Genomic DNA, 15003 nt, shown 5'->3' with positions numbered 1-15003 from the left:
AAACTGTGTCCTGTACGGAAAAGGTCTACCTCATTAATACACAGCAGGAGAATCAAGGGTCACAAGTCCATCTCACATCTTCCCCTGCCTTGGAAAAAAAATCCATTAACTATTACTGTCACCCAGCCAATTCACTCTCCATGTTACTGTTGTCCCTTTTATACTAAGAACTATACCTTAGAATACCAAGAACTTACAATTCTGTTATGCCAGACTGCATCAAATAACTCAGAGAATTGAGGTTCTCTTGGTTCAGTATTTGATGCTACATTTATCAATTGGGCTTTTCATGAATTTGGGTCTTGTAATAATGAGAGATAGATTTCATTATGTCATTGGTAATAAAAAACTGATTGATTAAAGGAAATCTTAGAATTTTTTAGCACAATTTGCCCTGAATGTAAGGTTTACACTCACCTGTAATTCATCAATTTTCACCTTCTCCTTCTTTTCAACCATTTCAAGCTGTTTCTTTTTTTTCTCTTTCTCCTGCGCTTTGGCCTTGTCTTTACTCTTGGACTGTTTTGTGCCTTTCATAGGAGAGTCATCAATTTTGAGATCTGAATGTGGAGGAGGGAGGGTGGACACAAAACACTCAAACATGAATAGCATGAAAGTTGACACCTTGACCTTCGTTAGACTAGGAAGAAACCCACCAGAAAGGAATCTACATTCTAATGTAAACTACTGATCTGAAAGGACAAACAGACCATAATGAAAACTTCTGATCTAAAGGGATAAATATACTACAATGAAAACTACTGATACTAAAAGGACAAACAAAGCATAATGAAAAGCCTATCCTAAAATAACAAACAGACTTTATTGTACATTGTAGGACATATAAAGAACAAACTAACCTTACAAAGAAACAGTACACTTTTGCAGAGCTAGGAATCCTGCAGAGATCTTACAATCCAAATTCCAGATACAAGTTTACCATCTTTAAGGCTTAAGTCTGCAATGTAATGGGATACTCTCTATCTACTTGGATGACAGCAGTTCTAACAACACTTAAGCAGCTTGACATTATGATGGAGAAAACAGTCTTCTTGACTGGAGCCCCATCCACCAAGTGAAACATTCACTAACACGTGATAGCATCAAAGTGTAGCATCTACAAGATGAACTGCAGCAAATCTCCCAAGCTCTTTTAACAACACTTTCCACATTAACAACCTCCACCATCTCAAACAAGGGAGTAGACACATAAGAGTATCACGGAGAAAGTGAGGACTGCAGATACTGGAGATCAGAGTTGAGAGTGTCGTGCAGGAAAAGCACAGCAGGTCAGGCAGCATCCGAGGAGCAGGAGTGGACAGTGAAGAAGGTCTCAGAGTGCAGCAGGACCTTAATCAGATAGGCCAATGGGCTGAGGACTGGGAGATGGATTTTAATTTAAGTAAATGTGAGGTGCTGCTTTTTGGAAAGGATTCTCCTGCTTGTTGGATGCTGCCTGACCTGCTGTGATTTTCCAGCACCACACTCAACATAAGAACACCACCATCACCATCTGCAAATTCCCCTCCAGGTTACACACTATCTTGATTTGGAAAGAAATAATGTTTCTTCACTATCGTCGGGTCATAATCCTGGAGTTCTCTCTCTGATAACACTATGGGTGAACAGATACCAGACATCCTGCAGCTGATCAAGAAGGGAGCTCACCACCAGCTTCCCAAGACAAATTAGGAATAGGTTTTAAATTGCCTTGCCAAATGACACCCATGTTTCATGCCTAAATTTATTAAAAATCCAGAAGGAGCCTTAAAAAATGAGCTGACTCTTTATCTTCTCTCAGATCCAAGTGGAAAGTGGGGAGCCTTCAAATATGAACTAACGAGTTCAGAGACACTATGATCCTGTTCGTGTAAAGGGCATGGCCGGGAGGTGGAGGAAAAGCTAGATGACTGGAGAAATCGAGGCTCTGGTCAGGAGAAAGCAGAAGGCATATGTTAGGCATAGATAGAAGGGATCGAGTGAATCCCTAGAAGGGTATAAAGCAATAGGAGATTACTTAAGAGGGAAATCAGGAGGGCAAAAAGGGACCATGAGGTGGCTTTGGCAAATAGGGTTATGGAGAATCCAAAGAGATTCTACAAAATACATTAAGGGTAAAAGAGTAACTAGGGAGAGAATTAGGGCCCCTTAAAGATCAACATGGTTGATTCCGTGTGGAACCACAGGAGACAGGTGAGATACTAAACGAGTACCTCACATCAGTATTTACTGTGGAGAAGGACATAGAAACTAGAGAACTTGTGGAAATAAATCATGATGTCTTGAGAAGTGTCCACATTACAGAAGAGGTGGTGCTGGGTGTCTTAAAACACACAGAGGTGGATAAATTCCTGGGACCTGATCAGGTGTTTCCTACAACTCTGTGGGAAGCTAGGGAGGGAATTGTAGGGCCACTTGCTGAGATATTTGTATGATGGAAAGCTACAGGTGAGGTGCCGGAAGTCTGGAGGTTGGCTAACACGGTGTCACTATTTAAGAAGGGTGGTAAGGAAAAGCTAGAGAACTACTGACCAGTGAGCCTGACGTCAATTGTGGGTATGTTGTTGGAGGGGATTCTGAGGGACAGGATTGACATGTATTTGGAAAGGCAAGGGCTGATTAGGGATTGTCAGCATGGCGTTATGTGTGGGAAATTGTGTTTTTTGAAGAGTTGACCAAGAAGATTGATGAAGGCAGAGCTGTAAAGTCTATATGGGCTTTAGGAAGGCATTCGACAAGTTTCCACATGGTAGACTGGTTAGTAAGGCTAGATCATATGGGATTCAGGGGAAGCTAGCCAATTGGATATGAAATTGGCTTGAAGTAGAAGTCAGAGGGTGGTGGTGGAGGGTTGCTTTCCAGACTGGAGGCCTGTGACTGCAAGGATCAATGCTGGGTTCCACTGCCTTTTGTCATTTATTGAAAGATTTGGATGTGAACATAGGAGGTATGGTTAGTATGTTTACAGCTGACACAAAAATTGAAGGGTAAAAACAATGACTGCAGATGCTGAAAATCAAATACTGGATTAGTGGTGCTGGAAGAGCACAGCAGTTCAGGCAGCATCCAACGAGCAGCGAAATCAACGTTTCGGTGATGAAGGGCTTTTGCCCGAAACGTTGATTTCGCTGCTCGTTGGATGCTGCCTGAACTGCTGTGCTCTTCCAGCACCACTAATCCAGTACAAAAATTGAAGGTATAGTGGACAGCAAAGAAGGTTACCTCAGAGTGCAGCGGGACCTTAGTCAATTGGACCAATGGGCCAAGGAGTGGAAGATGCATTTTAATTTAGATAAATGTGACGTGCTGCATTTTGGAAAGGTAAATCAGACCAGGACTTATACACTTAATTACTTAATGGTAAGGTCCTGGGGAGTGTTGCTGAACTTGGAGTGCAAGTTTATTAATTTCTTGAAAGTCGAGTCACAGGTAGATAGGATAAGGTGTTTGGTATGCTTTCCTTTATTGGTCAGAGTATCGAGTACAGGAGTTGAGAGGTCATGTTGCGGCTGTACAGGACATTGGTTAGGCCACTGTTGGAATATTGCGTGCAAATCTGGTCTCCCTCCTATCGGAAGGATGTTGTGAAACCTGAAAGGGTTCAGTAAAGATTTACAAGCATGTTGCCAGTGTTGGATGATTTGAGCTACAGGGAGAGGCTGAACAGGCTGGGGCTGTTTTCCCTGGAGCATCAGAAGCTGAGGGGTGACCTTATAGAGCTTTATAAAATCATGAGGGGCATGGATAGGGTAAATAGACAATGTATTTTCCCTGGGGTGGGGGAGTCCAGAACTAGAGGGTATAGGTTTAGAGTGGGAGGGGAAAGATATAAAAGGGATCTAAGTGGCAACTTTTTCATGCAGATGGTGGTGCGTGTATGGAATGAACTGCTAGAGGAAGTGGTGGAGGATGGTACAATAACAGCATTTAAAAGGCATCTGGATAGATATATGAATAGAAACGGTTTGAGAAGGATATGGGCCAAATGCTGGCAAATGGGATGAGATCGGTTTAGGATATCTGGTTGGCATGGACGAGTCGGACCAAAGGTTCTGTTTCTGTGCTGTATATCTCTATGACTCTATTTAAAAGAAACTAATCAGTTTTCAATAAGTTTTTCCACAGCTTCTTTGTGAGAGTGACCTCAAATAGGAACCTCATTCTAGTGACAGGTAAGAATTGATCTAAACTCCTCTCTCTACTCTTGATCCCATTGCTTTCACCTTACCACCAACGTTCCTTTGTGTGCGCCATTCTCATAGAGGACAGTCCAGTCTTGTTAGTGCCAACTTTCATGATGGCTTAGTAATGAGATGAGTGACAGATGCTGTCATGATAAAAATGGTAGAGAATGGGCAAAGCAAAACACTCACAAGAAGCAGAGGTTTAGAATTTTCAGTAATGCATGAGAGAGAGACACAAGTACAGTTCAAAAACCTTGCTGATCAATCAAAAAAATACACCACAGAAGACCCTTACTAAAATATCCTATAAGTTCTTCTGTTAAAAATCCCACTACATCCAAAGAGGATTCTTGTAGATGTAAGCACAATTTCAAAGACACACAGGAAAACAAAGAAAAACACATTCAATGAGATTTTTATTATGTCTGATATAAGACAAGGAAACTTATAGGATGTTGTAATAAAGGACAAAAAAAACCAAAGACATAAATCAACATCATGGATACATTCATAGCTGTTACATCCCTCAACTGTTAACACACTCGCAACTATTAACATTCTCACTCATTAACAGATCCCAGTCATTAACGTATTCTCTCCCATTGACATGTTCCTGGCCATTAATGTGACCCAATGTGTTAACACACTGCAATCCATTAACAATTTCCTAATCCTTTAATACAAAGTAAAATACTGAACAAAATTGCTGGAAAAAGCACCATGTGTGGAGACAAATAACAGTAATAGGATCAGGTCAGCATGCTGAAACCTGATGATTTTCACTTGATGTGAAAAGATAATTCGCCACAGATGCTGAATAAACTGCTGTGATTTCCAGCATTTTTTAATTATTCATCCCAGACTTTAATATCCTGTACCCCATCCATAATACACCCTTCATACTTTCCATGTCCCCCCCATATGACAGTCTGCTCCCAGCCCATAACATCATCCCAGTCAATGATGATTTTCAACAGTACCTCATAGTTTCTACAGTGAACCAACACATACTTGTCACACACACAGACACAGACACACACACAGACACAGACACACACACAGACACACACACACACACACAGACACAGACACACACACAGACACACACACACACAGACACAGACACACACAGACACAGACACACACACAGACACAGACACAGACACACACACACACAGACACACACTCACACACACACACACACAGACACAGACACACACACAGACACAGACACAGACACACACACACACAGACACACACTCACACACACACACACAGACACAGACACACACACAGACACACACTCACACACAGACACACACACAGACACACACACACCCCCTCACACACACACACACACCCTCACACACACACACACACCCTCACACACACTCACACACACACACACACCCTCACACACACACACACACCCTCACACACACTCACACACACACACACACAGACACAGACACACACACAGACACACACTCACACACAGACACACACACAGACACACACACAGACACACACACACACACAGACACACACACACCCCCTCACACACACACACACACACTCACACACACACACACACCCTCACACACACACACACACCCTCACACACACTCACACACACACACACACCCTCACACACACACACACACAGACACACACTCACACACACACACACACACACACACACAGACACACAGACACACACTCACACACAGACACACAGACACACACTCACACACAGACACACACACAGACACACACACAGACACACACACACCCCCTCACACACACACACACACCCTCACACACACACACACACCCTCACACACACTCACACACACACAGACACCAGTGTGGATAAGTAAATTTGTTCAGACCTAGTTTACCCTCTGCTGCTATCTCCGTGTCCTCTTTCTCCTCGGCTTCAGCAGCAGCAGCCTCCTGCTGTCGGATACGCTGAAACAGAAAATTCAAATCACATCCTGAGTTTGAAGAACCATAAACCATTGAAAGCGTCACAGTTAAATCTCTTGTCTTCTTGACATTCAAATTCTACGATTGTATAGCACGGGGAAGGTACTGACCCATGAGCTCCTTAAAGTATGGAAATTTAAAAAATAACGCCCTTAAAAACTGTACCCCTGTGAACTGGTTCTCAACCTCAGTCATCCTGCTCCAGGGAAGCATAGAGAGCAGATCTTTAGAGGGATGGCTGATGGTGATAATGAGCTACTTGAGAACACAGCACTCAGCAGCTGATAAAGGAGCAACCATCATCAACAATATAGATAACAATATAGATAATGTGGTCGCCTCCGTGTCAAATATGTCACGTGTAAAAATACTCTTACCAATTTGGAATACACTTCTAATGGCACAGAATTCTGTCCAAATTTGAAACATTGAGACAAAACCCTGTTACTTGATTTGTTCTAGCCACAGTTATTTTACAGAAGAGGGAATTAACCCAGCCCAGCTCCAGTGGGGTAAGAGAGTGGAGATCATTTTGATGAGATATTTAACTGAGACTCTATCTTTTAAGGAGTTACTTGAAGCAGATTGCAAAAGGAGGCTCACTACCTGAATTTTGGATGGACTCACGTTCACATTGAGATGGCTCTTTATTGAGCCTTATTGTTAAGAATATTACATCTTTCTGGTTAACAGCAGTTAGAAATAGTGAGTTTAAACTTGAAATGCAGGAGCTTCATTCCACAGTGGCAGTGGATCAGACGTTAATTTTAAAATCAGAGATAGATGGGTTTCTGTTATGTAAAAGTATTAGCAGATATGGGCAAAAGGCAGGTATATGGAGCCCGGCCACAGATCAGCTGTCTCACTAAATGGTGGGACAGATTCAAGGGGCTGAATGACCTACTCCTTTCCTATGAATATATTTCTTTCAGTTCTCATTGTGACTATTAAACTGTTAGGAAGCACATGATTGCAGTGCAGCAATATATTTGTCTAAGAATTAATCCCTCACTGTTCATGAATGATATACAAATTGAAAGTTACCAGACAAATAGGGCTGCTCTCCGATTAGGGAGAGATGGCTGGTGGGGGGGTTTAACCTGAGGGTCACCATGCACCAGGGTGAGGGGAGAGGTCAAGGAGGAGAATCCTTCAGAGGAGCCTCAGCTGATGCAGGAACTGAACCCACGCAGTTGTCATTGATCTGCATTATAAACCAGCCATCCAGCCAACCGAGTTAACTGACCCTCATTAAAAATAGAATATAAACATCAACAGTACATAATTTTCTTGAACTTTAAGTTACGCACTGCTGTAATGTCAGGAGCACTGAAGATCTGATGCTTTTACATTCCTGACACATGAATGAATTCTATAATTTTCAATTTGCATCACAATGTCCAAAAGTCCAGTGAGTAACCCTGTAAATCAGTGCATACCTCCATGAGGGTCTCAATGGAGGCAAAATATTTTGACCACCAATCCAGCATGCTCTCATCGGGCTCCTCCTCTTCGATTTCCTCTCCCTTCTTTTTTTTCTTCTTTTTTGATTTCTCATCCTCGTTCTAGAGACAAGGAACACACACCCACTGTGAGAAAGGTCACAAGCAGTTGGAGCAATGCAAGTTCTCTGGTTTTCAGTGTCCATTCTTCATGGGGTTATAATGATGTCAAAGAGTGTGGTGCTGGAAAAGCACAGCCGGTCAGGCAGCATCTGAGGAGCAGGAGAATCGACGTTTCGGGCATGAGCTCTCCATTCCTGATGAAGGGTTTACGCCTGAAATGTAGATTCTCCTGCCTGACAGGCTGTGCTTTTCCAGCACCACACTCTTCAACTCTGATCCCCAGTCCTCACTTTCTCCTTGGGGTTATAATGACCTCATCATAGGGGCATAAATTTTTATTTAATTGTTTTGGCTGTAATTTTGTTTACTACATGGGAGGAAAGTTAGTAACTCCATTTTATCACTGGAATATTCCGAAACAAAGGAACAGGAGTTGGCTATTCAGCCCATTGAACTTGACTGCTATTCAATACACTCATGGCTGATCAAATATTTCAATGTCTTTCATCCATCCAATCCCCGCAACTCTGTACACCGTTGGAAATCAAAAATTTATCAATCTCTACCTTAAATATACTCATGATTTGGAGATGCCGGTGTTGGACTGGGGTGTACAAAGTTAACAATCACACAACACCAGGTGATAGTCCAACCGGTTTAATTGAAAGCTAGTGTGCTTCCAATTAAACCTGTTGGACTATAGCCTGGTGTTGTGTGATTGTTAACCTTAAATATACTCAATCTCCACAGCCATCTTTGGCAATGGGTTCCAAAGGTTCACCTTGGATCTAAACAGTATCCCCCTTATTGTGCCCCTAGTTCTAGACTCCTGATCCAGAGGAACCTTTTTAGCTGCATCAACCCTGTCTATCTCTTCCAGTATTTTGTAATTTTTAGTGATATGACCTCTCATCCTTTGAAGGTCCAGAGAATACAGGCCCAGTTTGCTCAATCTCTCTCCATAGGACAGTCCCGCCTTCCTGGAAACAAGTCTGGTGAGTCTTTGTTGAATTCCTTCTGTGACAATATCTTTCCTGAGATAAGGAGGCTAAAACTGCAGACAGTAGAGTCATTGTGTCATGGAAACAGACCTTTTGGTCCAACTCTTTCATGCCGACATGCTTCCCAAATCTAAACCAGTCCCATTTGCCTGCACTTGGCCCATATCCCTCTAAGCCTTTCCTATTGCTGTACCTGTCCAAATTAATTTTAACGGTTGTAACTGTACCTGCATCCACCACTTGCCCTGGCAGCTCATTCCACATACAAACCACCCTCTGTGTGAAAGGATGCAGGTTTAGTCCAACCAAGCACCTGATGAAGGGCTTTAGCCCGAAACGTCGATTTCAAAGCTTCTTGGATGCTGCCTGAACTGCTGTGCTCTTCCAGCACCAGTAATCCAGAATCCTATATAACTGATGCAAGACCACCATACTTCACGCTCAAATAAAACCCGTTTCAGAAAAAATTGAGAAACTGGTTGAATCCTGGTTATTCGACATCAGTTATTTTCATACATTTCTATATTTGGTTATAAATTAAATTGATCATTCAAAAACAAATCACCAGTATTTTCCAGCCAACCTCTTTTTTTAGTTCTTTGCCTTATTTGTATTTTAGTTGGGGCAGGAGAGGAATTTCTTTTCTACTCTGCTCAACTTATATCACTGTTACTTTACTGTTGGTTGCTCAAAATCCTGGAACTGCCTTCCTCACAGCATGGTGAGTGTCCCTACAGCCCCAGGACTGGTGCCGGTTCAAGATGGTAGCTCACCACTACCTTCTCAAGGGTCAACTAGGAAGGGCCAATAAATGCTGGGCCTAGCCAACCAGCAGTGCCTGCACCTCAAGAACAAATAAAAAAAAAGTGATGTACTTCAGATCTGGCAATCTTCATTAAAACAAACATTTAAGAAAACAATTAATGTTGCAATTTAATACCTTTTAGTCACCATGTTTCATTGTACATGTTCAAAAACAATACTCCTGAGTATGAATCGTAGGTTCTCAGTGTGGATTGGTGGGATTGTGCAGAGAGCCCTGAATCTACACTCATATGCACTTTACACATTTCTACATCCCTTTATATTAGGGACACCTTCAAAATAAGACACTTCCTGTACACAATTCTTCGAGCTGTGCTTGACACATTATTGATTTCCACTGATTGCTATATCCATTCAGTGAGTATATCTTGCTTTTGCAGAAAGTTAGATATTGTACCTAGGGAAGTTTGAGAGTGGAACTTTAACAAAAAGTTAGTCATTGAACTTCACCAAAAATAACAAAGCGTACAGTTTGGATATTGCTCCATAACCTATTGCTATTGAAAGCAGTTAGGGCGATAACGAATAGTACAATTCATTAATTTTGTTTGTAACTGCTGCACTGCACCCAATTCTTTGAGAGACATGGTTACTATATAAATAAATGCTGGCAGCCCATCATTAGGAGGGAAACACAACGCCAAGGCCAGCGTGTTTGGTCAAATCTGAGGACCTGATACTTTTATTTCTGTTTTACTTCCTGGGCTATCAGGGAAAATGTGATAGCTTCCTCTGGTGGCAGTTAACAGTACTGCAGCATGATGGGCATGAAATTGGTTACACGGCCCCGTTACCCAGAGTACTACCCAGGATTTCACTGACTCCCCAGGCGCATGAGAATTACTGGAAATTCTTCAATAGTAGCAGTATTAAAGGCAGTACAATTCAACATATTTACTTAAAATATATTCTTCATGTGTATTAGAGTCAGAGCATTGCCCTACTTACTTTTAGCAAGGCCAGGCACACCCTGTTGCACTCAGACAATAGGAAGGTCTTATCCTAAATCCCAGGGGCAGACATCCTGCCTAGGGATACCTGCCTGCCATTCCGAGTTTGACAGCTCCAATAAATGGTCACACACACACTACAGGGACAAGTCTGTCTGACACCCTTCCAAGGTCCAGAGATCAGTGATGATGAAAGGGGCTCATAGGTGGGGTCATGAGGTGGTCAGTGTCAAGGGTAGGAGAGGAATTGGCTTTTGGCAGTGCATTTGAATGAAGATTGATTTGATCGCACACATGCTGAGTTCCCATCCATCCCTGAGTTAATAAGATGGGATAAAACCCTGAAGTGAGTATTAACAGACCACAATTAGCAGTGGTGTATGAAAGTCATCCACAGGATTCAGTGGGAAAGGAGATGGGGAGTTGGCAGGATCTACACCTGATTAAATTCCCCTCTCTTCTTCCAACAGCCCACTCCCTCCACCCCATGCGGTAGGACAAAAGATTTCGCCCAGGTGGTCTGTTTATATAGATAGCTAATATTTGCCCAAGTGTCACTGAAGACTATCCTAGTTTGGTTTTCAAATATACAAGCCAATATAATAATCTTAATAAAGACTGGGTCCAGGACAGCACCAAGATTGAATTCATTAAAAAGAGGAGACAGGAGAAGTGAAAAGCAATGTTTGGTGATGTCTAGCTTGGGTTTTGGTCACTTGAAGATTGTGAGGAAGAAGGGAAAAACAACGTGCTGAAGAACCCCAGAGATTTGAAATCCTGGAAAAGTGTGAATTAGAGCAGAGGATGGAGCAATCAATCTTGGTTTTAATGTATTGAGGTGATAAGGACGAGAAAATGAATGAACAAAAGAGGAAAGCTCAGAGCAGGAAAGGGATGTTTACCAAATAATGATCAATAAAACAGGTTGTTGGCAGTGAGGAGAAGAGCTTGTTTCTTAGATTACAAACTGGGTTCTACATCTGTTCTAGTTGTGTACAATATTTGGGAGTATCATCTTCCCATGTGATATAGGATGTATAATAGATGGGAGCATCACCTTCCCAGATGATACCCGTTTGGGGGAGGGGCAGTCATGTCATAGACAGACTTCTGGAGAGTTTACTATTAATGGGAAAAGACTGTTTCCTTATCAGAATTGTTCAAAGGATGCGTCCCTTTACAGTACTGTGGCATTTGATGGTTTATCATGATTACAATATTCCAACTTACCGCATCAACCTTAACAACAGCATCAGAATTCTGTCATCAAGTGGAAACAAAAAAAAACAAATGAGATGATGTCAGCATCACAAAACTAAAAGCACAAAGACCATGAAATCCTGTCTCCATCTCGATCAGAAATGGAGAAAGAGAACATTGAAAAAACACCAATCATATGAACAATAAAAGAGTTTTATATGTTTAGAAAACAACAACTACACAAAAAAATGCTAATATAAATTAAAATGAAAAACATACATAAGCATACAAACATGCTTATTAATATCACATCTTGGAGGGGCTTGGCTGTTAAAAACCCAATGAATCCACTTTCCGACAACATGAATAGATGAGGTTCTCATATTTTGCTGCTGTCCTGTAAAGAGCAGTAAGGACCCTCAGATCAAATTGACACCAGCCAGTTGGTGAATCTGACAGCAAAGGGCTGAGCTCCACCAAGCTGGATGGAGAATGTCATGTGCACACACATCTCACTTCAGCTGATTTCCCTAATGTTTATGTACAGGTACAAATGCATTAATATTTTCCTGGTCAGCAATCTCATCCATTAAAGTAGCAGCATGCATCCTAATGCTCCTGCCCTGCCAATGCCATTGCATTGATCAACAGGGATGTGTGAGATTCTGTCTCTGATTTTGACTCTGGCCTGATGTGCTTGCTAATGCCAGTCGAGCATTGTATGCACAGGACCGTGGCACAGACTGTGACCCAATCCTGTGTGGGCCTACTGATTGTTCACCCACTTTATTTCTGAACTAAGACAGTAATTGCTTCTCTGAAGATTGGTCCCCTGTCTATGACATATTGCACTGCACAAGTCACTGAATTCAACAGTAGCATTTCTACTTAGAACATAGAACATTACAGCACAGTACAGGCCCTTTGGCCCTCGATGTTGCGCCGACCTGTGAAATTAATCTGATGCCCGCCTAACCTTCACCGTTCCATGGTTATCTATATGTATGTCCAATGACCATGTAGATGCCCTTAAGGTCAGCGAGTCTACTACTGTTGCAGGCAGGCTGTTCCATGCACCTACTACTCTCTGAGTGAAGACGCTACCCTGATATCTGTCCTAAATCTATCACCCCTCAATTTAAAGCTGTCCCCTCGTGTTAGCCATCACCATCTGAGGAAAAAGGCTCTCACTGTCCACCCTATCTAACCCTCTGATTATCTTATATGTCTTGATTAAGTCACGTCTCAACCTTCTTCTCTCCAATGAAAACTGCCTCAGTTCCCTTAGCCTTTCCTTGTAAGATCTTCCTTTCATACCAGGCAACATCCAAGTAAATCTCCTCTGAACCCTTTCCAAAGTTTCCACATCCTTCTTATAATGTGGTGACCAGAACTGTACACAATACTCCAAGTGTGGCCTTACAGTTGCGGTCTTGTACAGCTGAAGCATGACCTTGTGGCTTTACTTCTTTACACATCAACGGATTTTGAAAGCTTTGACCCATCAGTCTCAATACCACAGAACACAAATGGGCTTAGTCTGCTAATAGTGAGAGTCTGCTAATAGAGTGAGAGTCTGTTCATAGAGGGAGAGCAAGCCACTTGAATGGTTTGTTAAGACTGCAAGTACAAACAGATTCATTCTGCATTCCTAAGTTGATTTTTAAATGATGTGGAGGTGTCGTTGTTGGACTGTGGTAGATAAGGTCAGAAGTCACATGACACCACATTACATTGCAACAGGATTATTTGAAATCACAGGCTTTTGGAGCGTTGTCCCTTCATCAGATGAAATGACTTTGCCCGACAAAAGAACAGCGCTCTGAAAACTTGCGATTTCAAATAACCCTGTTGGACTATAACCTAGTGTTGAGTGACTTCTGATGTTTACACAAGTTGGAATACAAGACAGTACAGTTTAAAATTGCAATTCATAAGTATGCATGAACACTTGCATGTTGTACCTTTAAAATTAATATTAATGTGGGCTCATACGTACAAGTGATCATAAGACTGATATTTGTAAACCAGGGACGGCCTAAAAGTATACGTGTGATAGCCACAGGTTAGAGAGCTACTGACCAACAACGGGAGCTGCAGTGATCTGTGAAGAGCCCAGAGAGAGTTCCTGTTCCTGCTGACACACAACGATGGCTGAAACAGTGTCCTACCTTATGGAGCCCTGATGACCTGTCCTCCCTGTCCATCTTCCTTCCCAACTATCTGCTCCACCCTTCCCACCAACATATCACAATTACCCCCACCTGTATCCACCTACTGCCTTCCCCCCAGCCCCACCCCCTCATTTATCTCTCAGCCCCCCCTCCCCACATTCCTGATGAAAGGCTTATGCCCGAAATGTTGATTCTCCTGCTCCTCGGATGCTGCCTGTCCTGCTGTGCTTTTCCAGCACCACACTCTTGACTCTGACTCTCCAGCATCTGCAGTCCTCACTGTCCCCTACCTTGGGGAGCTGTCAATGCCTACCTTCATTTCACAATCCCATTCACTTCCCATGCATTTTGTTCCTGAATGCCCACAAGTCTTCCCTTGCTTGCTGGGATCAGTTCATACTCACAGCTTCCAGCTTGACAACCGTTTCCATTTTCTTCACTGGAACCTCTGTTTCCATGTTAACGTTGATGTCCCCTGCAGGGTGAAAGAGTGGACCTCCATTTGCCAATGCCTGGTATCCATGCATTAGTTTCGCTGAACAGAAACCAGGGGAAATCCAGAGGACAGGGATAGACAGAAATAGACAAGGGCAGAAGAAAGGGAAGAAATCATGAGAATATGGGTGGAAATTACATCAGAGGTTAGAAACGAGGCAAAAGTAAACAGCAGACAGAATGTAGGAAAAGTTTACACCCCATTGATTTGTGATGAAATACATGCCATCCAGACAAGAGGAAGTTTTATTGGTTACAACTTGATAGCCACCTATCTCTTTCACAGCTTTGACAAAGGGTCAGTTAGATTGGAAACATCAGCTCTTTTCTCTCCTTACAGATGCTGCCAGACTTGCTGAGATTTTGCAGCATTTTCTCTTTTTTGGTTATCTCTTTCACAGCTTTGTTTCCCTTTCAGGGTGGATTTTTCTTTCTGCCGTTGAGCAGACGGTGGAGCTTCATGCTCAGAGGTGCAGGATCAGGAGTATTCTTCAGTACAGGAGCCACCCAAGAGGTCATAGGGCATCCTTACCTACTGTCTGCCCTCAGTCCACACAGGTTCCTAAATTTCCTTGCATACACTTCAGTGCATGCTATAAAGCATAGAGGACAGCATTACA

The 15003-nt window shown here is 42.5% G+C and overlaps 1 protein-coding gene across 9 annotated transcripts in view; it reads right to left on the bottom strand.

Annotated features, from left to right (window-relative positions):
- Positions 1-15003, bottom strand: part of otofa (otoferlin a) — a 461762-nt gene that overhangs the window by 60460 nt on the left and 386299 nt on the right. For 3 of the 9 annotated variants that reach the window (XM_072562753.1, XM_072562744.1, XM_072562734.1), the window contains exons 31-35: positions 14293-14423; positions 11745-11774; positions 7613-7738; positions 6077-6155; positions 418-560 (exon numbers count right to left, since the gene is read on the bottom strand). In XM_072562753.1, the coding sequence (XP_072418854.1) occupies positions 418-560; positions 6077-6155; positions 7613-7738; positions 11745-11774; positions 14293-14423 (509 nt within the window). The remainder of the gene's footprint in view (positions 1-417; positions 561-6076; positions 6156-7612; positions 7739-11744; positions 11775-14292; positions 14424-15003) is intronic. The other 6 variants (XM_072562806.1, XM_072562799.1, XM_072562762.1 and 3 more) reach the window with 5 other exon arrangements.

Source organism: Chiloscyllium punctatum, chromosome 3 (assembly GCF_047496795.1).
Source record: "Chiloscyllium punctatum isolate Juve2018m chromosome 3, sChiPun1.3, whole genome shotgun sequence".
Lineage (NCBI taxonomy): Eukaryota > Metazoa > Chordata > Chondrichthyes > Orectolobiformes > Hemiscylliidae > Chiloscyllium > Chiloscyllium punctatum.
The sequence above is the reverse complement of the archived record's forward strand: the minus strand, read 5'-3'. Positions and strand labels throughout refer to the sequence as shown.